Below are 23,882 nucleotides of genomic sequence, written 5' to 3'. Positions count from 1 at the left end.
TTAACATCACCTGTTAAAACAGAGGTTCAGGAAAATTAAATAATATGCCCGAGTTCACACATTTAGCAGGTGGCTTTGTTGTTAATCTGGACAGTCTAACCCCAGAGCTCATGATCTTTACCCATTAGAGCACAAGATCATCGTTCAAGATAGCCTTACCCCAGCAACATAACTTATTGTTTAAGATATCTTAAATTACAAAAGAATAAAAGCTAGACAGCAGATGCCAACAAGTTCCAAAAGCATTAATTTTCTTTAGAGATAAATTTATAATTACTGATACAGTTATAGTATACACCAGAATTAAGGCAAATGAAAATTGCATTTAAAGCTGCTACAAATTATACATGAAATTCCTTTAATTGTGAGATCAAATAAGACTACATCATGATGGTCAGACATCTTTGATGCTTTCCACATCACCAACATTAGAAAACTCAGTAGTAATATTTGTCAGTCTTCCTTGTTTATACTTTCAAGATGAATGAGGACTGCCCTGAAAGTATCTAGCAAGGCAAAGCTCAGTCATGATTATTTACTTTTATTAGGCATAGATTGTAGTGTTAGAAAGTATGCTAACTGTACAATGAATGTGTGCAATTTTATACTGGACATGTTCATTCACTTTTTTTTTTTTTGGCCAGGTGAAAGCTTTAGATACCTGGGCTAGAATTTTTTTCTCAAATCAGCTGCTTTATTCTGCTTCTTAAAAATGCTGAAAACAAACAAGACCATCTCTCCTTACCAATTCAAATACAAATTTTAACATTTCACAATTGATGTTGCTGACATTTAGCAAGATGGAAGTGACAAGTTTAAAGAAAAAAAAATCATTAAATGCTCTAACCAGAAATGCTATCACCATCCTGTTATAAACATCTTTCATTATCACAAAACATCCTGCTGAGATGTTATTGTCTAACCTCCAAGTCTTTCCTATTTTGTGGGCTTAAATTTCATTTAGAATCTGTGGTCTTTTGATGGAAGATTCTCTTTGTCTCTCTCTGTTTCTCCCTCTTGCTGTAACTCTATTTTTTTGCTAAATAAGTATTTATTTTTTAAAGAAAATTAATGATACAAAGAGAATAGATTCCATGTATTTCATAGGTACAGTTGAACTATACCTTCTTCTCCATTTGCCCCATATTTCACTGCCAACATATAGCTGAGATGGTTGATTGACCTGTTCTGTCTTCTGTCTTTTCATGGTTAGGGTTCTGAGTCCAGCATTTCGATTGGGGAGATCCCCAAAGAAACTTTGTCTGAGGTGTTCCCAGACCAGATTCTTGTATGTACTAGCAAGTACAGGGCCCGGCACAGTCCATCGCCCCAATCAGCTGGTGGTTGCGCTCGCTGGGTTGGTTCTGTTTTCAGCCCCGACTTCCACTGGAACCAATGCGTGTTGCAGTCCAGCCTGGTTCTGCCCAGCACATACTCAGCCCTCACATAAACAAGTGGGAGCTGCAGCCTAGTTGGAGCGACCACAATAACCCCCACCAGGCCCGCCCCCGACCCTGGTTTGCCAGTCTGTGTAGCAAACTAGTCCAGTCTGTCCCACACCCCATGCAACTCTCATACACATCAATGGGTATTAAACTTAGTTCCATCTAACCAGCTCCACTATGCAGCACACACAGATGCTGTTGGGTATCTGTCTAGTCACCCCAGCCCCTGTCCTAGTTTTCCTGCCCTCCAGTGGAAGCAGTAACCCAAGAGGGAGGAGCCAACTATTTCCCTCCCAGGCCTCTCCCACTCCCAGATTATGCACTCTCCAGGTTGTTTTGTGGTTTGACTTGGCAGGATTAGCCCCCAGTGCCAGCTTCTGCTAGCTGATGCTGTGGCTAAGCCCAAACAACCCTCACCCACTCTAATTTTGTTTGCACCAGTAGGAATAATCAGCCCAGCCTGGGTTTTCCCTGATCTGGTCCATATGAGGCACACAGGTGGTGTAGCCCTGCCTAGCCTGGTCTGCCCTTATCCCAGCTCACACTCTCCAGTGGGAGTAGCTGTCCAGCAAGGGTTCCACCCCATATTCCTCCTGCCGGCTCTGCCCCCTCCATTCCTGGTTCTCACGCGTGTACTGGTTGGGTGCTGCTGTCACATCCGGTACAGGCAACTTCACCTTGGCATTCCGTATTGTGCACTAGTTTTTGTTGCGACCGAACCTGGCTCGACCCACACTCTGTTCTAGTGCTCAGATTTGCCAGTGGATGACATGAACTGATTCAGCCTGGTCTTCCCCCAACCCATGCCAAATGTAAGCCAGTGGGAAACTTTCCATGGCCTGTTCTGGGCTGTTTCCTATCATGTTTCTTGTACTTACCTGCCGGGTCTGTGTCCTGCCAGAGGAGTTGCCCAGACTCCTCCATCAGAACCTCTCCCAATGCCAGATTTCATGCATACCAGAGGGTCCATGAGCCAGCCCTACTCAGTTCACCTCCTGTCCTAGCAGGAACAGTGGCTTTTCCTGACTGGCCTTCAACCCAAACTGGTCCTTGCTGTTGGATGTTTCAGCCCAGCCATGGCTCGTCCATACCCACATATGGTTCACACATGGCTCAGTAGAGGTTTAGACCTTGCCTAGTCCGTCCCACATCTACCCTGGTCCTCCAGGACACCAGAGGGTGTTGGAGTCTGACCCAGCTTGGTGCATCCAGTCCCAGTCCACACTTGTGTCAAGGGAGACTACAACCATTTCCTGATCAGAACGCAGCCCCTATTCCAGCATACGTGCCCCTTGGTGGGAACCTCAACCCAGCTAGGGTTGTCCCCTTAGCTCTCCAACCAGGCCTGTTCACAGCCATAGATCACGCGCATGCCAGTGGTTGCTCTGACTCAGCTTGGCTCAACACCTCACCTGACCTGACCTGACCTCTGCCTTAGACACTGTGGCTTAGCATTCCTGGCTCATGCAGACCAGTAGGTGCAAGAGCCTAGTTCAGCATGACCTGTGCTCCATCCTGGTCTCTAGTTTTGCTTGTGGGCTAAGGTTTGCTCAGTCCTGCCCAGTACATCCCATTCCATTACCAATTCACACATTGGCCAGCTGTTGGAGCTACGATGCCCAGTTTGTCCGACCCCACGTCTGGACCACATGTTCACCAGCAGGAGCTATGACTCGCCAGGGGAGTTTCCCAAGTTCCTCCACTTAATCCACTCCCAGACCCAGTTCTCATACATGCCATTGGGTTTAGACCAGTGGCTGGCGAAGTCTGGCCTTCCATTTGGCCTTGTATGAGTTGGTGAACATTACAGTCCGGCCCACCCCACACCCTATTCAAGATACACATTTTGGTGCTGCTGCCTTGACCAGTCCAGACTGTTGCGGGTTCCTTTACCTGTGATTGATGGCAGGCTTCTTAGTCACACCTCGCTTGTCCATCACCACCCCAACCCTCGAGCTAACCAGTTGGGCTAGAATTTCCACAGGGTATGGCCCACACATCCCTCACAGAATCTACCCCCAGTTATGGTTCTCGAGTGCTAGTTAATGTAATGGCCTTGCTTAATGTGACCCTTATCCTGATCCATCATCATGTCAGGTAACAGGTTATGATTCTGCTTTTCAAGCTGTGAGCCATACCTTTTGCATGGACTGGTATGTGGTTGTTAGTATTGTTCAGTGATTACAAGTTTTTCAAAGGAAGAGTTAGTATCATTGGGAATCTTTGCAATTGATTCACGTCCTAGAAGCTCAGTGGGTTCAACCTGGAGCTACTAAGCAGCGATTCAAAGAACCAAAACCCCAGAGCTGCCCGGCAGTACAGCCAGCAGGCGGAGCCTGGCACCAAATGGCATGCTGGCCGCCCAGGGACAGCTCACCACATGCACGTGGTGGCTGGCGTGTGGCATCCAGGCATGAGACGCCCCATCCTGAGACCCCAACTATACCTTCTTAAAGGTAACCATACTATCTTCTGTTTTCTCCCTCGCCCCTAGTTCCTCTTCTTCCCTCTCATGTTTTCATTAATTTTTAAAAAGACATCATAAGACTTAAAAAAGAGATGTCCTTATGTTGTAATGTTTCAACCTTCTATAAATATTAAGCATATACTTAACATAGCTCTCTCTTAAATCAATAATTCTTTAGTGCAATGACTAAAAAATTTATCCATATTTATGGTTACATCATGATGTAAATATTTCATGAAAATCGCTTGATAGCTTTAAAGCTAAAATATATTTTAAAATATTTGAAGATAAATTGTTCTATTAAAAGCTTTCATTAAAATGTATATAAAAACAGAATTCTCTCTCCCTCTTTCAAGTTCAAGTGTTCTCTGTGCTGCTTTATGTATTGGATTTTGCAGGTAAATACTTGCATCTTTACAAGACATACTAGACAGTCTTGCCCTAATACAGGGTAGTTAAGGATGCTTAGGGCCTAGTAACTTTGACAAAAGTGCTAAAACTTTTCATATATTTACTATTTTAATACATAATTTTTTTCAATTTCAAGAAATTAATGTTTTTAATCTTTACAAAATTATAGTCCTTCAACCTCTCCTTGAAAGAGTAAATTACAGATTAGATACTAAAATTAGCTTCTGTATTTTCAAGAATAAGTTGAAGAAAAAACTTTAGAAACTAGATTTTTAAAACTTAAGTGAGAAATTAGTGTATGTTACAAATTAGTGCATTCAATTAGAAATTAAACATTTTTTCCTGCTGTTCATTACATAGAGAATATCTGAACTTCATCAAAAAATGTAATGTCAATAGCATTGTCAGCATTCCAATAGTTTTTAAATCTGTGAGAACACAAGCAGAAATCAAGCACATGTTTCCCTGCTGCACATGCTGGTATTTTCTTTTTCTTAAAATGTTTAAACAAATGAGTTTAACTTTCTGAAAATTAAAGCTTTAAAATTATCATTAAACTACCAAAGTTAAAAAAGTATAAAATTTTTAAATTGTAAAGATGACAATAATCTGTTTATTACACAGATTAATCACTCCTGAATGTATAAATTCTTTTTTAAAAAATTATTTATTTTTATTGGAAAGGCAGAGAAGGAGAGACAGAGGGAGAGATTTTCCATCTCCTGATTCACTCCCCAAATGGCTGATTTGAAGCCAGGAGCCAGGAGCTTTTCCAGGACACCCATATGGGTGCCGCGTCCCAAGGCATTGGGCCATCTTCCACTGCTTTCCCAGTCCATAAGCAAGGAGCTGGATCATAATCAAGGAGCAAGTGCAGCAGCTGGGACATGAACTGGTGCCCATATGAGATGCAGGCACTTGCAGGCAGAGGGTTAACCAGTTGAGCTATCATGCCAGCCCCTAATGTGTAAGTTTTAATGGAAGAGATAGACTTCTTTATACACACAAGTATTTTCAGTAAGTAATTATTACCTTTATAACCAAATAGAGACACGCAATTAAAATTATTGGGATTTCTTTCTCCATCTTTCTGTACATCCCATGAGAGCATTTATCCTGGATTATTATTTCCAGGAGTTTTCAAGATTTGAAATAATTTAAGGTGTTTTTTTTTACAGATTGTATTTACTAAGCCTTACTTAATGAACCGTCTAATATTGTAAGCACAAAAGTGAAAAACATTATGCTTAATTGTTTGAAATGGTACTATTAAAATTCTTTTCATACTGAAAATATTTTAAAGTATTTCTTTTTTCATTTTCTTTTTCTTTGTCTATTTTTCTTTCTTTTAAAAAAATTTATTCATTTTTATTGGAAATTCAGATTAACAGAGAGAAGGAAAGAGAAAGATCTTCCATCCACTGGTTCACTCCCAAAATGGCCTCAGCAGTTGAAGCTTAGCTGACCAGCAGCCAGGAGCCAGAAGATTCTTCTGGGTCTCCCATGCATGTGCAGGGTCCCAAGGCATTGGGCCATCCTCCACTGCTTTCCCAGACCATAATCAGGGAGCTGGATGGGAAGTGGAGCAGCTGGGACATGAACCCATTAGCCAGTTGAGCCATCATGCCAGACCCAGCATTTATTACTTTATTTGAAAGGATGATAGAGAAAGATAGAGGGAGAGAGAGTGATAGGAAGACGGAAGGAGAGAGACAGAGAGAAAAAAAATGTTTACCACTCTTAAGACTCCTTAAATAACCACAACTCCATCAGGGTGTCCAACATGGGTGGCAGGAGCCCAAGTATTTGGGCCATCATCCATTGCTTTTGCAGCCACATTAGCAGGAAGCTGCATCAGAAGTGGAGCAGCTAAGACTGGAACCAATGCTCTGATATGTCACTCCCCCAGGTGGTGACTTAGATCCCTGTTCCACAACATAAGTCTCTACTTTTTAATTGTTAAAACAGCTTTATTGAGACATGGTTCTATAGCAAGCAGTCTTGGAAGATAAAAGTCCCTTAGGGGCAGACAGTAGATTTTTTTGTATTTCCTGACCAGACTAACAACTAGAGTTTGGGCAGGCTTGCTAGAAACTTTCCTTTAGGGCTGGAGGATTCCTAGGCTTGGGGTTGTGTGCCCATGGAACAGTCAGTGTGTGGCTATGATGCCTACCTGGTCTGCTCACCATCTTCATCTTGGAACTTCGGGGGCAAGGGGAACTGGCAACAGTGAATCTCAGGCTGCCTGTGGTGCCCTGGACATTGGAAAGCATGCAGACTTTCAACTAGTAGACATGTCCTGAGAAGACACATCCAAGCTAAATGATGGCAGACAAGAGTGGGCAAAATGGTGGGAGTTGGCGGGGCTGGAAATGTTGAAAGCTGGGGACAAAATATATTTTATTTGGTTACAATCGCTAACCCATTTCATTTTTGATCAGTTAAGTCCAGATGTCAAAATAGTGTGTATGGGTTAATATAAATTTTGATCAAAAACCAAACTGAGGACGCAGGTTCTTCAGTATAATAAAATAACCCTTAAATTGCTTTATAATCTGCACCCAGGCTTCCCCAACAAAATGTGCAGGGTTCTGCATTAAAATCTTTCCCAATGCTCTGTGGAACTGCTCCCCTCATTGTAAAGCCACGAACGCATTTTTCTTGCTTTGATTTCCAATCTCCAATCAATAAATGCTTTAGTGAACGCCGGATTAAAACTTGTGTTTTTGCCTTAGACTTCATTGTGCCTGTAATCCCTTCCATCCCCCCCCCCCCCCGCCCCAACTTCCACCTCCTCTACACACGCTGCAACTAAAGTTGTACAAAGTGACTAGATGGATGGGGAAACGTCGCCGCATAAAATAATGAAAAGAAAAACAATTGTTTGAATGACCACTTCACTTGCTTTTATTATCAGGTAACAGAAGTTTATTTTGCAATCACATGGCGTATTTCTGTGTCCATTCTCGAGCAATTCGCTCATACTTTCTCCTATCCTTCCGATAGATTTTAGCAATTTCTGGAACCAGAGGATCGTCTGGGTTGGGGTCGCACAGCATTGAGCAGATGGAAAGTAATACTTTAGAAATGGTCAATGCTGGCGACCACTCGGACCTAAGGATGTCCAGACAAATGGTTCCATTCCGGTTGATATTTGGGTGGTAAATTCGAGTAGTAAATGCCACCTTAGGTGGCTTGAAAGGATAATCCGAAGGAAACTGGATCGTCAGGAAGAACACGCCTCCCTGGTAGGGGCTGTCGTCTGGCCCCATGATGGTAGCTTGCCAGTCGAAGATGTCATCAGCCACCGGGCCCGCCGAGCACTGAGCCGGAGGGTCTCGGGTCAAATCAAGCAGCTCCTTCTGGATGCGTTTTAGCGCCATCCTCAGCATCTAAGCGCGGGATCCCCGGCCTGAAAAAAGGCAGAAAGCTGGGATCTGGGATGGGAGGGTCCGCGAGCTATGGGGCAGGCAGGTGTATGGGCTGAGATCCCCAGCAAGGTTCCCTGGGGACGTTCAAAGGAGGTTGACCGGGGTGGGGAGGGCCCCAGGGAAGGGTTAAAGACGGAGGCATCGGGTATTCCACTGCACCTGATGGATTTCGGGACAACTGTGGCTGGTGGCAGCAGCGGCGGCGGCACTAGCCGCCGCCGCGCTGGCCGGAAGCCAAGAGCTGGTCTCCGGATACCAGGCTATCCCGGGAATTCACAGCTGGGGTTCCGCAGCCTCCCGTTGCCTCTGCTCCAGGCCTGGCGAGCTGGTCCCGGCCGCTCACCGGTCTGGCAGCGTGAGCGCAGGGACCGGCAGGGATGTGCTGTGAAGTCATAGAGGCCGCGCTGACTAAGCCGTGCGCACCATCACCCGAGGGCGGGTCGCAGGGGGCGGCGCCGGTGGGGAGCAGGCGCGAGGGGCGGGGCTGAGGGCGCTCCGGCACGGGGAGGGCACCGTCTTGGCCCGCAGTTACCTGAACAGAGCTCGCGTCAATGACGTAGTCATCCTCACGTAGTTAACCCTCACGTAATAACCTCCTGTAAGCATTTTACCCCCATTGAGTTGCCCCCCCCCCGAATCTCTTCTGTGTCCCTCCCCTCATCTTTAGTGATCATTAGTAAAGTTAATACCGGCGCAGTACTTTAAAAGTAACTTTGGTAACGTTTCAGTAAAAGTATTCTCTGTAAAGATTAAAAACCTTAAAACATTCGGTTTAGGATAAACTCGCTTTAATTGAGGAAGAACTCTTGACAGGATATAATAGGACGAATGGGAGGGAGGAAGAGAAGCGAACCAGTTACACACGTGGTGTACACACACACACACACACACACACACACACACACTTTACCTATGGTTCTTTATAAAAGTAGCCCTTTTTGTTTGTAACCAATGCTTCCAACAACACTTGTAGTTGCAGAACAGAATTTCTTTTAATTTGCAGCATTCCAAAATAGATACTAATACCCATTAATCCCTCTTTATTTGCTTGGAAACGTCAAACAAATCAATCTACTTGCTGTATCAGTCCTTTGCACGATTTAGGCAACAACTCAGTGGATTTTGTTAACAAATTATATCATTTATGGTAATTCTCAGTTTATAAGATACCAGATAATCATCAATTCTAAAAAGTTGTTGCTGGATCCAGCACGGTAGCCTAGCGACTAGTGCCTTGAACGCACCGGGATCCCAAAAGGACACTGATTCTTTTTTTTTTTTTTTAAGATGAATAAATTTTTTTTAAAGATTTATTTTATTTTTATTACAAAGTCAGATATACTGAGAGGAGGAGAGATAGAGAGGAAGTGGAGCTGCAGGGATTAGAACCAGTGGTTATATGGGATCAAGGCGAGGACCTTAGTCACTAGGCCAAGCTGCCGAGCCTAGGACATTGATTCTAATCCCAGCAGCTCCACTTCCCATCCAGCTCCCTGCTTGTGGTCTGGGAAAGCAGTTGAGGATGGCCCAAAGCTTTGGGACTCTGCACCTGCGTGGGAGACCTGGAAAAGTTTCCTGGCCTCAGATGGGCTCAGCTCCAGCCATTGTGGCGGCTTGGAGAGTGAGTCATCAGATGGAAAATGTTCCTCTTTGTCTCTCCTCTCTGCATATCTGCCTTTCCAGTAAAAATAAATGCATCTTTTTTTTTTTTTAAAAAAGAAAAACTCTTGCTACAAAACTAGTTATCTAATATTCTTATTCAATTAACTTATGAAGGCAAATTTTTTTGATAGTACTTTAAAAGTAGGGAAATGCAGTTAGTTGTCTGTGGGCCTTCTAGTAAGAAAAAATGTCTAACTCTTTGGAAGGAGCATTTCCATGTTTCTGTATTATGTGGTATTAAAGAAACCCATGAGGTGTATGTGTGTGTGTGCCTATACACAACACGCGTGCTTCTGGACAAATTAAGTTACATATGTGACTGATGAATATCAAATTTAAAAACCTTCATTTACAACAACATTTTGTTAGAAGATTCAAAAGGAAAACCGGGACCAGCTCTTTATGGAGGAAGCATTCATAACACCACAAAAATTTAAGATAAACTTCCAAGTTATCTTGTTTTCCCTCATTTGAAAATTAGTTTTCAAGATCAGACACCATTAACATGAATCTTCTTGACGGGGTAGGCTACCAATAGGATCTAATCTTCTGCAAGTTGCTCATGATCCTCACATCCTCTCTGTGATGAAATTGTGGGGAATATGCCTTTTTCATCTATGTGCATGCCATCCCCAGTTGTAACTAGAATCATTTTAGGATGCAAATTCTTGTCAATAGACGCCAATAATAAGCTTTTACTGAGTGCTGGTGCTGCCATTCTTGCCACTTTCAAATCCATTTTCAGTGTTATCTTGTAGAATGATTTCTGCAGATGACTCAATTCTTGTCACAGCCTGTACTTGTTTTCAGTAGCTCTCCAACACCTGCAGGTTGAATTCTATGTTTCAAGACTGTCCTAGTAAGTTCCCCTAAGGAGATTGAAAATTCACTTTGTTGTACTATACAGAATTTTCTCTGTGCCTCTATAATTGCATGTACCATACTACGTTGTTATTATCTAAAATTCATCCTCTTAGCCAATCTGATAGCTCTTTTATGAGACAATTAGCCTTCATCATTATTGTTCTCTTATTCCCTAGTACATATTGAGTCCCTAATATTTTCTCGATGACTGTATGAATTCATTAAAGGGTGTGTGATATAATTTATATACAGATATAAAACAGGGTTTTGATTCTAATTTTTCAACCTAAGCTAATATTTAAGTCAGAAATATTATGATACAAGATACTAAACCACAAATACTCAGAAAGTAGTATTACAGAAATACATTGTGATAATCTTCATTTGACAAGGCCTAGATGTCAGTTCAAAGCTATTTTAACTTTATCTGATGCAATTTCATGTTTCCCATGCAGTTTAGTAATAAAGGCATGTTATTTTTGTCAGGTATGCTCACTATTACACTTTCATTATTGATAATGAGCTGTCAGACTTTTAGGAGTAAAAATGATACAAGCATATTTTCAATGTAATAGACTAGTGCAACACATATTTAATTTCCAAAAAAGCCTCATTCCAATGAGAAGGGCAAATTCTGTCAAATGCCAAGCTGGCTCCCTTTAATCTCCTTCATAGTTCACTCTAACCAATCACCATTCACAACTTATATTATCCAGGTTATCAATATGAGAGATAAAATAGATTAGTATCTATCAACTGTTCTTAATATTGTATCACTCTGTGTAGCTGAAGTGTTCTGTTTAAGTATCTAAGAAAAAAAATTACATCCCAGCACTTGATTTTTAAGTTTCCCCTGCTGATTTGTCTGTCTCTCCTTGGCAGAAGTCGACAAAAATACTTCTGTTTTTTTGTCAAGAAGTCATAAAAATTCACTATCAATTCAATGACATATTTATATCTAAAGCAGTGTTTCTCAAATTTCAGCTTGTATCACATCTTCTGGAGCGCTTGCTGAAGTTCATATTGCTGCACCCGATCCCCACTGCCAGAGTATAAAACTAAGTCTAGGATGGAGGTACCTTCATCTGTGTTTGTATTAAGTTCAAGGTGATACTGTGCTGCTGGCCTGAGGACCACACTGACAATCACTGATCTAAGCTAAAAATAACTCAAATGGCAGTGCAGATTAGAATTTTCTCTTTCTACAGAGAATCTTGAGTTCAAGGATATTTTATTGTATTGCAAACTGATTTCAAATCTAGCCAAACTCACTTTAAATCTAGCTAAACTCATTAATTATAGCAGATTTCATGTAGATTTTAACAGTGTTTCCAAATAGAGGAGCATAACATCTGCAAATGAAGGAAAATTTTACTTCTTCCTTTTCAATCTGTATCAGTTTTTCTTTCCTGATTGCACAAGATAAAACTCTAAGTCCAATACTGAATGTAAGTGATAAGGATGAACACCCCCACTGCTATCTTGAGCTTAGGGTGAAATAATTCAGTATTTCAAAATTCAGTATGATGTAAAATGTATTTTGTCTATTGGTGCAATTTATCAAATTAGAGAAGTTTTTAAAATTCCTAGTATGTCATTAGCATAAATATTTTTGTTATATTTTCTGCATCTGTTGAGATGTCTATACTTGTTCCTTTCTAAATGTATTAATATGATATGCCTACATTTACATTTATCATATCATTGTGAATTGGCCCATTCATCCTGACATAATGTCCTTTGTCTCTTTTACAAAATCCGTCTTGTCCAACAGAAGTGTGGCTAGTTCTGCTCTTATTTAGTCACCATTTACATGGGATACTTATTTCATTTCTGCTTGTGTGTGTCCTTATATTATAATAAGCTTATTATCGACAGAATATAACTATATCAGGTTTTAAAAATCTATTCAACCAACCTGATTTTAATCCATTTTCATTTACAGCAGTTATTTCTATGGGAACATTTAGTATTGGTATTTTTCAATTGTTTCTTCTATATCTCCTAGCTTCTCTTCTTCTCTGCCTTTCTTCTACTTCCTTCCTTTGTAGTTTTGTGGTTTTGTTGTTGTTGTTGTTGTTGTTGTGATATGACTGCTACTACTCATTTCACTGTGCAAATATTCTGTAGACATTTTCTTCATAACTATCATTGCAATTGCATATAACACCTTAATGGTATGACATTCTATTTTAAATTTATAGCAACTGGGCTTGGCAGCGTGGCCTAGTGGCTAAGGTCCTGGTACTTGCCTTGATCCCATATGGCTGCTGGTTCTAATCCCGGCAGGTCCACTTCCTCTCTATCTCTCCTCCTCTCAGTATATCTGACTTTGTAATAAAAATAAAATAAATCTTAAAAAAAAATTTATAGCAACTTAATTTTCAGCACATACCAAAGCTCTTTTCCTATACAGATTCATGCTAATCTCTTTGTTATGGATGCCATACATGACATCTTCATGTATTACACATTTATGGTTTTAAAATTTTTGTCATTTAAAATCTGTAGAATGCAAAGTGAGCTTTGCCCCCAAACTACGTTAATATCGATTGCTATATTTATCCCTGTATTTACCTTTACCTTTGTTTAACTTTACATTTTTTTAAAGATTTATTTTTATTGGAAAGTCAGATATACAAAGAGGAGGAGAGACAGAGAGGAAGATCTTCTCTCCGATGATTCACTCCCCAAGTGGCTGCAATAGCCGAAGCTGTGCCAATCCAAAACCTGAAGCCTGGAGCCTCTTCTCAGTCTCCCACACAGGTGCAGGGTCCCAAGGCTTTGGGCTTTCCTCAACTGCTTTCCCAGGCCACAAACAGGGAGCTGGATGGGAAGCAGGGCTGATGGGATTAGAACTGGCACCCATATGGAATCCTGGCACACGCAAGGTGAGGACTTTAGCTGCCCGGCTACCGTGCTGGGCCCTAACAATGCATTTTCTTGTGGGCTTATGATAAGTGCCCAATGTCACGTTCTCTCAATTTAAAGGACTACTTTTTAGTATTAATTGTGGGAATAAGCTTTGTCAGCTTTTGTCTATCTGGGCAAAGTGTCCGTTTCTTCTTCAGTTTTGAAGGATAGACTTGTCACATACAGAACTCTCGGTTCATAAGATTTACCAGCACTTTAAAGATATCATTCTACTCCCTTTTGGCCACCATGGTTTCTGCTGAGAAATCCCCTGCCAAAGTTATAGAAGGTTCTTTGTTAGTGAGGAATCACTTCTCTCTTGCTGCATAATTCTTCCGTTGGTTTGCTTCTTGACACTTTGATTGAGTATATTTCTGCATGAATGTCTCTTTTGATTTATCTTTGTTGTAGTTAGTGTGACTTCTTGATTCTATGTCTATTTCTTCCCTTGTTGTAGTTATTAAGACTTCTGAATTCTATATGTCTATTTGCTTCCTATCCCTCATATTTGGAATGTTTTCAGTTGTTACTTTTCCAAATATGCTTTCATCCCCTTTCTTTTTCTAGTTTCCTTTAAGGCTCCAATAATGAATATATTGATCTGATTGATAATTTTTAGATATTCCTTGGACTCCTCGCTTTTCTTCATTATTTTTTCACTTGCTTCTCTGACATTTTCTCTACTAATCCACCTTGAAATTCGCTGATATTTTTTTCTTCCTTGAATCTCTTCTGTTGAACCTTTATATTGAATTTTTCAGTTCACTTTTTGTATGCTTCAATTCCAGAAATTCTGCTTCATCCATTTTCATGCTTTCCAACTCTTTTTGGCATAGTCATTTTGTTAATGCATAATTTTCTTCGTTTTATTTAGTTTTGCATCGTTGGTTATCTCATTTAGTAATATATAAACATTATTTTAAATTATTTGTCAGGCAGACCTTAGATATGTGTTTTGTGGTATCAATTTCTGGTATTTAGTTTTTCTATTTGTGCCATGTTTCCTTATTTATTTGCATGCATTGATTTATGTGTTTCCACTTGGACATGTGAAAAACAAAGTAATCTTCACAGGGTACTAGAGAGTCCAAGCCTTCTCCTACCTTTCCTGTAGATACATCTTCTCTGATATTTCCTGCAGATATATATATATATATATATATATATATATATATATATATATATATACATTCTAACATATTAGTGCTCTCAGAGTCTCTAAGCAACTTGTTAATGATTTTTCTCAGAAGCCCAGAGTCTGTTTTACCACTCCTTCTGCTGCTGTGTAACTGTAACTTTAATGTGCTGTGTATTGTGGGTTTTGTGATGCTTACGTAGCTTGCAAATAAGGGCTGCTAATGTACACCAATGCCCTTGTCAGGCACAACCAATTCCAATCCCTTGGGAGGCTCTAAGAGTAAAAAGTATGCTAAATGCATGATTTACTCTTTTTTTTTTTCAACTGAGAGAGCATTCCATGAGTAAAATGTGTTTTTCTAGTTGTGCCACAATAGGTGGAATAGGGCAGGGACATGAACATACATGCAAAGTTTTGTGATTTCTTTTACCATTTCACTTGAATTGGTTTTCAGTTTTGCATTGATCTGGGTAATGTAATTTCTCAGTTAATCTCTCAGTTTTTGAACAAAGGTTCATGTATTATTAGTAAATCAGGATATTTGTTGCAGAGTAAGACCTTGAAGGTTCCTATTTCACCATCTTGCTGTTACCATTCTCATTGATTTTTTAAATATCCATCCAATATTCTAGTTGATCATGATATATTACTGCTTATATTCATATTCATGAATTAAATTTGGTACAATTTCATTAAGAGCTTTGATTTCTATGATCATAAATGGTAGCAAATTGAAAACCCAGAAATTAATCTACCTATATAATAGGCAACTGCTTTTTTGACAAAGGTGTCAAGAGCATACACTGCTGAAAGCATAGCCTTTTAAATAAATGAATCTTATACATAGCAGAATGAAATTAGTTAAGCCTAACCCCACGCCTCACCACATGCAAAATCAACACAAAATGGATAATGGACTTAAATGAAATACCTGAAACAGTGAAACTGCTAGAATAAAACATAGGGGAACCACTTGAAGATATTGGTATAGGTGATGACTTCTTTGATAATACTCCAAAAGTTAGCAACAGAAGCAACACTAGAAAAATGAGACTATGTCAAGCTCAGAGGCTTTTGCGCAGCAAATTAAAAATAATCAATAGAGTGAAGAGACATCTGATAGAATTGGAAACAATATTTTCCAGCTACTTACATGACAAAAGAATAGTATTCGAAATATATTATCAACTGAAAAAACTCAACAACAACAAAAATCACAAACAATCCAGTTAATAAATGGACCAATTACTTGAATAGGCACGTATCAATGATTGTAAATGGGTAAAAATATATGAAAAAGTACTCAATATCATTAGTCATTGGGGGAATGCAAATCAAGACCACAAATTGATATTACCGCCACTGTCAGATGACAAAGAGTAACAAATGCTGCTATGTATAAAAATGTGAAACTTTACTGCATAGTTGATGGGATTTAAATTAATGCAGTCAATGCGGAAGACAGTATGGAGGATTCTTTTTTTAAGAAAAACTAGAAATGAACCTGCTATAGAATTCAGCAATCCAACTCATGGGTATATATCTAAAAGACAAGAAGTTATTTTATCAAAAAGATCTCTGAACCACCATGTTATAGCAGTGCAGTTCACAATAACCAAAATCAAACAAGAGGCCCATTATCAGATGCATGGAAAAAAGAAAATGTGATGTGTACACATTTTAAAGGCAATGGAATATTACTCAGCTATAAAAAAGACTGATAGCTTGCTATTTGCAGAAAGATGGAAAGATGCAGACAAATGGAAGGCATTAGGTTTGGTGAAATAAGTCAGTCATATACAAATCTCACATGTTCTCTTTTATTTGTTGGAGCTAAAATGACAAAAATCATTATTAACACAAAATGTTGATTATGAAGGACTGGGAAAATAGGGAGATAAAAATATTTTGGATTAAAAAAGGGGGAAGTGAGTATTGTTTATTTGACAAGCATACGAATACAAAGTGTTAACAGAGGAAATAGTATCCACTCATTGTATACTATCTCATAATTGTGTTTTGTAAACTTAAATTAATAATAAAAAAGATTTTTGGCATCTCTGTTCATGTGGCAGAGTGCTCTGTTGTTCAGCTGTAATATCTGGATCTGATTTTGGCATCAAGGCAATGTTAGCCTCATAAATTTTTTGAAAGTTTCTTTAAAATGGATATTAGGTAAATGTTTAGAAGAAGAAACCAGAGAAGCCACTTAAATCTGGAAATTATTGCTGTAATGCTTTTTTTTCTCCCCTGCAAATTCCAGCTGTCTAATAGTTTTAGGGTTATTCAGAATTTCCACTGGTTTTTAAAAGAGCTTTTACAGTTTTTATATTTCAATTAGTCTTTAATTCTGTTATCTTATAGTGTTAAATATATCATAATTATAATTTAAACATTTTTAGAATATGTGGTGGTATTAATTTCTGATGGTGTTAATATGCGCCCTCACTTTTTTTTCACTAGCCACGTTTATTGATCTTTTTTAGAGAACCAAGTTTTAAATTTATTAATTGTTTTTGCTTCTATTTGGGTATATACTTCATTTATTTTTCACCTGCTGCTTATTATTTCCTTTTCGTATTTAATTTTTTACTTCCTCTTTCTGTCTCTCTCTCAATGGTGGAAACTAAGAGTTGATTAGACTTTCCTTCTTTTCTAATAGAAATTCATAGTTTGACCAAAGTACTTCTCTAATGGTATCACATAATTTTTTTCAAGATTTATTTTTTATTTTTATTGGAAAGGCGGATATACAGAGAGGAGAGACAGAGAGGAAGATCTTCTGCCCAAGGATTCACTCCCCAAGCGGCCGCAATGGCCGGAGCTGAGCCAATTCAAAGCCAGGAGCCTCTTCCGGGTCTCCCACGCGGGTGCAGGGTCCCAAAGCTTTGGGCTGTCCTCCACTGCTTTCCCAGACCACAAGCAGGGAGCTGGATGGGAAGCGGGGCTGCCGGGATTAGAACTGGGGCCCATATGGGTTCCTGGTCTGTGCAAGGCGAGGACCTTAACCACTATGCCATTGCGCCAGGCCCATAAATTTTTATATATTTTTATTTCATTCCATTCAAACACTTTCATAATTTTGCTTTTTCTTCTTTGGTCTAAGGGTAACTTATAACTTATTTAGTTTTGAAATATTTGACAATTTTTCCAAATATTTTTCTGCTATTTTTAAAAAATTATTTTCATTGTTTTTACAGAAAACTGTCATATGATTTGATTTTTAAAAATTCTGTGAGATTTGTTTTATTGCATACCATATTGTGATTTTGGTAAAAATTCTGTGTACATATGTAAAGAAATGTGCATATTGTACATTTTGAAATTTTGTTTTTTAAATACTTAAAGGTTTCGGACTATTGTGTCTTGTTGAATTTACTACTTATGACAACTTGATTTTTAAATGTTCCTTTTAATTTGTTTTATCATGATCCAGCCTATCATTTACTTTTAATCTAATCATGCATAAAGAATGTATCAATAACAACAAAGTAATTCATATAACCCAGTGAATAACTGGGCAAAGATTTGAGTAGACATTTCCCTGAAAGTCAAATTCATAATTGCTAGCCATAAGTAAAAAATGACATTATACACAAATAAACAGTAAAATATGATTCTTACTGAAGAGAAAAACGATCAAATCCAACCGAGATCTTTCACATCTTGAAATAAGTGGACCCAAATGTACAATGCCTGGAGGGAACTCTCTCTATATAAATGTGAGAAATCGCCACAAAGATCATGAAAAGTGTATGCTATGAAAGTGATTTAATTAACTGCTAAACAAAATCAAGCAACCAAAGCTATGTCTACATGCACCTATAATTCTATTTTTTAAATTAAACTTAGTATCAGATGGGTCAACAACTAATGTATTAAAGTGGTTTCTTGTGTGATTGATTCTTTTGTAATGATTTTATGTTAATCCATTATCAATTGTGATGTTTAAATAAATCGAACAGTATATTGACAGAGACAAACATAAATATTTCTGATTGCAAGAACTGAGGCAGAGCATCCTAAGCGTCATTCAATTATAAAACATGAATTATTTTATGATTATGAGAGTATGCCTTCATGCTTTTATTTAAAATAACATCGACTCTAATTATTCTGTGGTCTTATTTCTCAAGATGCTGTTTTTCTTTGACTTTGGCAGTTTATTTTATTCTAGATAATAGGTGATATAAGAGCTTTAATTTTTTATCTTATTTTATCATGTCCAGTTTTTCCTTTAGTGCCAGGGTTTTTTTTTATCATGTATTAATAACCAAAAAATCAAAGAAGATTAAGTTTTGATCCATTTTCTTGTTATTGCAAGTCTATAAGGAGAATTTTTAGCTTAGTAGACCCCAGTGATTAAATAAACTTCATTCAAAGGGGACAGCAGCTTGACCCTGAAGCTTCCAACCTACTTTCTGTCTTACTGAGAAGAAAATTATCATTGACTTTTCGAAGAGAAAAAAGCATGCAGACTTTCTATGACGGTTTTGTATAGCCAAATAAATCAATTCTTAAAATCAATTGTGACTGCTACAGTTGTTAAGCCTTTGTTAGTAATGCTACTCAGAAATCAAGTAGTTGTACTGATTTGATAATTTGAAATGATTTAATTCTCTTTTCATCTAATATCCACTTAAATTTGTTATATATATAACTTGTTTCAGATGTCCTACCAAGTAAACATGACTACCTAGTTCTCCACATGTTTGAATCTTTTTTCTATGTAAATAGCAGGATTAAAAATTGTGCACCATTTTACTAAAATTGTATACATGAAACAAAGTTATACAGAGCTTAAGTATTCTAATAGGGATTGCCATATATAGAGTATATGCTAATCTAGTTTCAAATTTCACATCTATTAAAATGAAGAGGAGCATAATAATTAATAGTCATATCTGAATACATATTATATTTTCTTTAGGTGAAAATAATTGATTATGGTTTGATTTTAAAGTTAGACACAGCTTGTTTTATAATCATTTTCTTTTTATTAGTCTAATTGTTAAAAATTTGCATCTTTAGTTCTTAATAGCCTTTTACTATTATTATTTTTATTATATGAGAGCTTAGTCCAAAGCAACTGTATTATTTTGCTGTCAGTTTGGTGATGAACTTTGAAACTCAGTGTAGCTTTGTTCATCAATTACTACTGTTTTCAAATTATTCTATTCCACTTTCAAAATGTAAAATGTAACAAATCAGTTTTTAATTATTTAATTTTCATTTTCCAATTGTGTACATAAAATCAATTATGATATTTCTTTGTAGATGAAGATTTATTTTAATTGAAACAACTCTGTAATGCTCTTCTTTCACTTGCTCAATGAATACTACTAACAGGACTTTTTTTCAGAGAAAAATGATATAGACTTACAGCTACCTATTTTTAACTGAGATGTGATCAACTTTTAAATTATATAAAATTCCTGTAAAAGGGTTAAGAAGAATTTTAGATTCTTGTTTTGTATTTCAAAACTTGAATATTTCAAATTCAATGAATAAAAATTTATCATAATAATTCTAATGTTCCTTCAACTAGAAAAAAATGATTTTTGATTGTGAGAACAAAACATCCATTAAGATTTCTTGAATTGATCATAATTTCACTACTGCCTTGCTGAAGAAAGAATGCATTCTCTTAGCCTGTTTGCCCACTGAAGATTAGATAGAATGAATGGATAATGTCGGCTAAACTGCTTTTACTTGGAACTGCTCATACTACATTATTTATTGCCAATAGCAAATGTCTCAGGATTAGTAGTTCTCTTATTCAAACTGCATGCAGTGACACATTTTAATTTTTATACCTATCATTTTAAAGCCTTTAATATATTTAAGTCTTTGGAGCACCTTGCCTCCTTGCACATGAAGAATATTAAAGAGACCAACGAAAATGCTCACTGTTAGCTCCTACCCCTTCTGCAAACTTGCCTGCATCCTAACATCAATCCACAGTTCTTGCACTCCTTCTAAAAAGCTAATTACTCATATGTGTGCTGATCTCGATCTCTTTACCTTTTGTACCACTTTACTTTTTCAACCGCATCCTTTATCACTGGGTCTTCCTCTTTGCTATTTCCTTCTTGTTAGCTTGTGAACGTATTCATGCCTTTTCCCATATGGAAAACAACACCATTCTACCTTTAATTCTCGTTTTCTCCCAGATGCTAAACAGTCTTTCCACTTTTCTTCTTGATAGAATAGAACACGTTTATTGTTTCCATGTCAGCGTGCCCTTCAATATTTTTTCCAGGAGGTTCATAACTACACTTATCATTATGCCCTTTTCTGGGAATATTCACATAGCCTTTTTGATATTGTCAGAATTTTATTTTCTTTTTCTAACAAGTTATTACTTTGCTGCTGTCAAGAAAGAAATTATTTTTTGCTCTAGACAGTAAGAATGCTGTTGTGCTTTGGTCTCAGAGGCATAAATTATAGACAGTAGCATTGTGACAAGATTAAATTCAACATAATTAAAATTGAGAATAGGCTATATAAACTCACTAAGGGAAGAAAAACCCTTCCTTCTGGCATTTTGAATACAAATGTAAGTAAGCAATTTTCTTTTTGAAATTATAGGTGTTTTAATTTAATTTTAATTTAAATTAAACATGAACATAAAATCCCATTATAGTCAATGGCTCATTTATGATGCTAGTCAACACACTTTAAAATCTGTTCAGTGTGCTGCAAAATATTAAAAAATCTTTTGGTTTCCCTAATTAGAATTAGTGTCTTACAGAGTAAACTCTCTTTTATGCACATATCATGTATTATTAATCATATAGAGTAGTTTTGCTACAAAAGGAAAATGTCTTACTTAACACAAAAACAAATAAAACATGATCTACTCAAAAAATGACAAGCTTTAAACTAGTGGCACACAACTGTAATCAGCTGAGAGCAGAATAATCAAGATAAAAAGAAGCAACTTGTCAATTTTCTTGCATTTGTTTTTAAAATTTGAGTCAATGTATGTAATCTAACCAGATAATACATATTTATTCATCATACAAAGCAATGATAGCCTGTAAAATACAGCCCAATACCTATTTCAATCAAGACAGTTAGTTTCAACAATTCTTTAAAGCTTTTCAGCAACACGAGACACTGGTATTAGAATACCTTCTAAATCATCCTGATGGTTTACTGGTCAACACCAAGTCAGTATGTTGAGTAAGGTGTCCAAAGTTATCATTAGTTTTAAATGGAGAAACTAAGCAAAATGGATATTAGCACTAACTAAAAATGATTCTTAAAATTTTAGACAAGAACACTTTACACTATGATATATGTTTATATAGACTTACATCCACAAATACTTACAAATATTCTGAAACCAGACACAATATCTCATCTGTAAATAAGTTGTAAGTATAAGAACAACTCTTCATTCATGAAGAGTAATGTATTTCTGTCCTTAATTACAAAGTACTGCATGCTGTTTGAACTTCAAAATGTTCATGGAAATATGGAATTAAAATACAAATTTATTTTTATGCAAAAATTCTTAAATCCTTGTATACTCTTCATCACATGTATTCTTACGATTTTTTAAGAAAAGATTTATTTATTTGAAAGATGGAATGCCAGGGGAAGAGACAGGGAGAGGTCTTCCATTTACTAGCTCACTCCCCAAGTAACAGTGAGAGTTGAGTCTGGACCACACTACAACCAAGAGCCAGAAACGCGCCCCCCCCCATCTAAGTCTCATGTGGGTGGCAAGGGCCCAAGTACTTGGACCATCTTCTGCTGCCTTCCTGGGTACATTGGCAGAAAGCTATATTGAAAATGCAGCAGCCAGCTCTTCAATATGCTGGTATTGCAGGAAGCAGGTCAACATGCTGTGCTGTTACACTGACAAATTTATTATGAATTTTTAAAAGATTTGTGAATTTAAAAAATATTTGTAGCATAATAAGTGTATCTTTTCATTACATTTTCTATAGAATTTTAAAAGATTAGCATGAGCATATCTGTACACTTTCATGTATCCAGCACAATATATACATACACAGCATAAACATATCATACCAAGCAATTAGCCCTTTGATTTTCTTATCACCCAGTGTGGTCCACAAATTTTTAAAGATACTGTCATAAATGCTGTGGAATTCTAGGAGCATATCAAATAATCATGCCACAGTATCACTGCAATTCTGCCCACTTCTCTGGATTTTGTTTATGTCTACTTTGCAGAGCCTACTTAGGCATTAAATGTCCTTCAGTGTTCTAATTCCTATGTCCTTTAGCTTGGACTGTGTTTTCAGAATTCTAGACACACTTACATCATCCAACACAATGAAAATCATTTTGCTCTTCAATCCAGAAGTGTAATAATCATCCCTGATACTTAACGTCCCTTAGTTCTTACACACAAGTGTGTTGGTTTTCTGTACAATGATATTTGAAATATGAACACTTATTTTTCACTCTTCCCACTCTAACCATCTTTTCACAACAATCTGATCCAGTTAGAAGCTGTTAGTTGCTTATTTTTGTTCTTAGAATAAACTCAAGTTTTGGCTCATGATTTACAAGGACTTCAAGTTCTGATTGACATTGCCTACATAGCCTAAACTTACAATATGTTATTCCTTTCCACATTCCAGCATACTGCTTACCTTTCAGCTAATTTTTGTCTTTCCAACTACACTAAGGTGCATTGAAACACTGTTTTTTTTAAAAGTCATTATCTTCTTTGGACCTAGTATGTTTCCTGTAAGGGATCATACAGGTAATATAACGAATGCTCAATTACCACATAATTAATGGATGTATGTATAGGAATGACTTACTAATTCATCTCATCTGAGTACTCAGCAGCAAAATAGAAATTCTTGACTTTTGCATGAGTGGCTTGAAATGTGCTAGAGGAAAAAAGAGAAAGCAAAGAATTCAATTTTCTTTTCAACAACCATTGAAACACTTCATAGCAACTATCTAGGACAATCTTTATTTTGTATATAAGTAAACTAAAATCCAGAGAGATTGACTTACTAAATGGAATATGTTAATGACAGGACAGAGATATAAATTAGATCTTGATTTGCAATCCATTTTCTGAGAATATCATGCTTATTTATTGGAAGATTAAGAGGTCTCTTGTTTTAAAATGAAACGTCAGCATGAATGGAATGAAATATGATGTTTAACAATAGCTGAATTTTCAATTGCATTACATTTCTACAGAACAATAAGGCTCATTTTCTTTCAAGTGATGGTATTTTTCAGTTTCAGTTGCCATCTGCACACATGGGTAAAAATGGCTGCTGTCCTTTATAGGCTTTTGTATTATCAAAGGCAAATGGAGTACCTATGCTTATAAAATCTATTCATCTCTCCATCTGTCATGCAGGTATCTATCATCCTTATCATGGAGAGAGAGGAACTGAATAGTATAAATATCATTCACTACAAATATAAGATGTGATCTAGTGGAAAAATCATAGTTTCATTTATTATGTATTTATGAAGATTTTATTTTCCTTAACTCACGCGAGTGAGATCAATAAACAATTGTAGATGAGCACAATCTC

The 23,882-nt window shown here is 37.3% G+C and overlaps 2 protein-coding genes across 2 annotated transcripts in view; both read right to left on the bottom strand.

Moving 5' to 3' along the window:
- LOC101530799 (uncharacterized) overlaps nt 1–23,882 on the bottom strand; it is a 315,911-nt gene that overhangs the window by 9,895 nt on the left and 282,134 nt on the right. The window contains 1 exon segment of the mRNA XM_058659130.1: nt 23,142–23,213. Within this exon segment, the coding sequence (XP_058515113.1) occupies nt 23,142–23,213 (72 nt within the window).
- On the bottom strand, nt 7,225–7,732 carry LOC101517840 (ubiquitin-conjugating enzyme E2 D2-like). Its single transcript, XM_036497819.2, has one exon. The coding sequence runs from the start codon at nt 7,713–7,715 to the stop codon at nt 7,263–7,265; it is 453 nt and encodes a 150-aa protein (XP_036353712.2). The 5' UTR covers nt 7,716–7,732; the 3' UTR covers nt 7,225–7,262.

The sequence above is a fragment of the Ochotona princeps genome, chromosome X (genome assembly GCF_030435755.1).
Source record: "Ochotona princeps isolate mOchPri1 chromosome X, mOchPri1.hap1, whole genome shotgun sequence".
Lineage (NCBI taxonomy): Eukaryota > Metazoa > Chordata > Mammalia > Lagomorpha > Ochotonidae > Ochotona > Ochotona princeps.
This window is presented reverse-complemented; position numbering and strand designations above follow the sequence as displayed.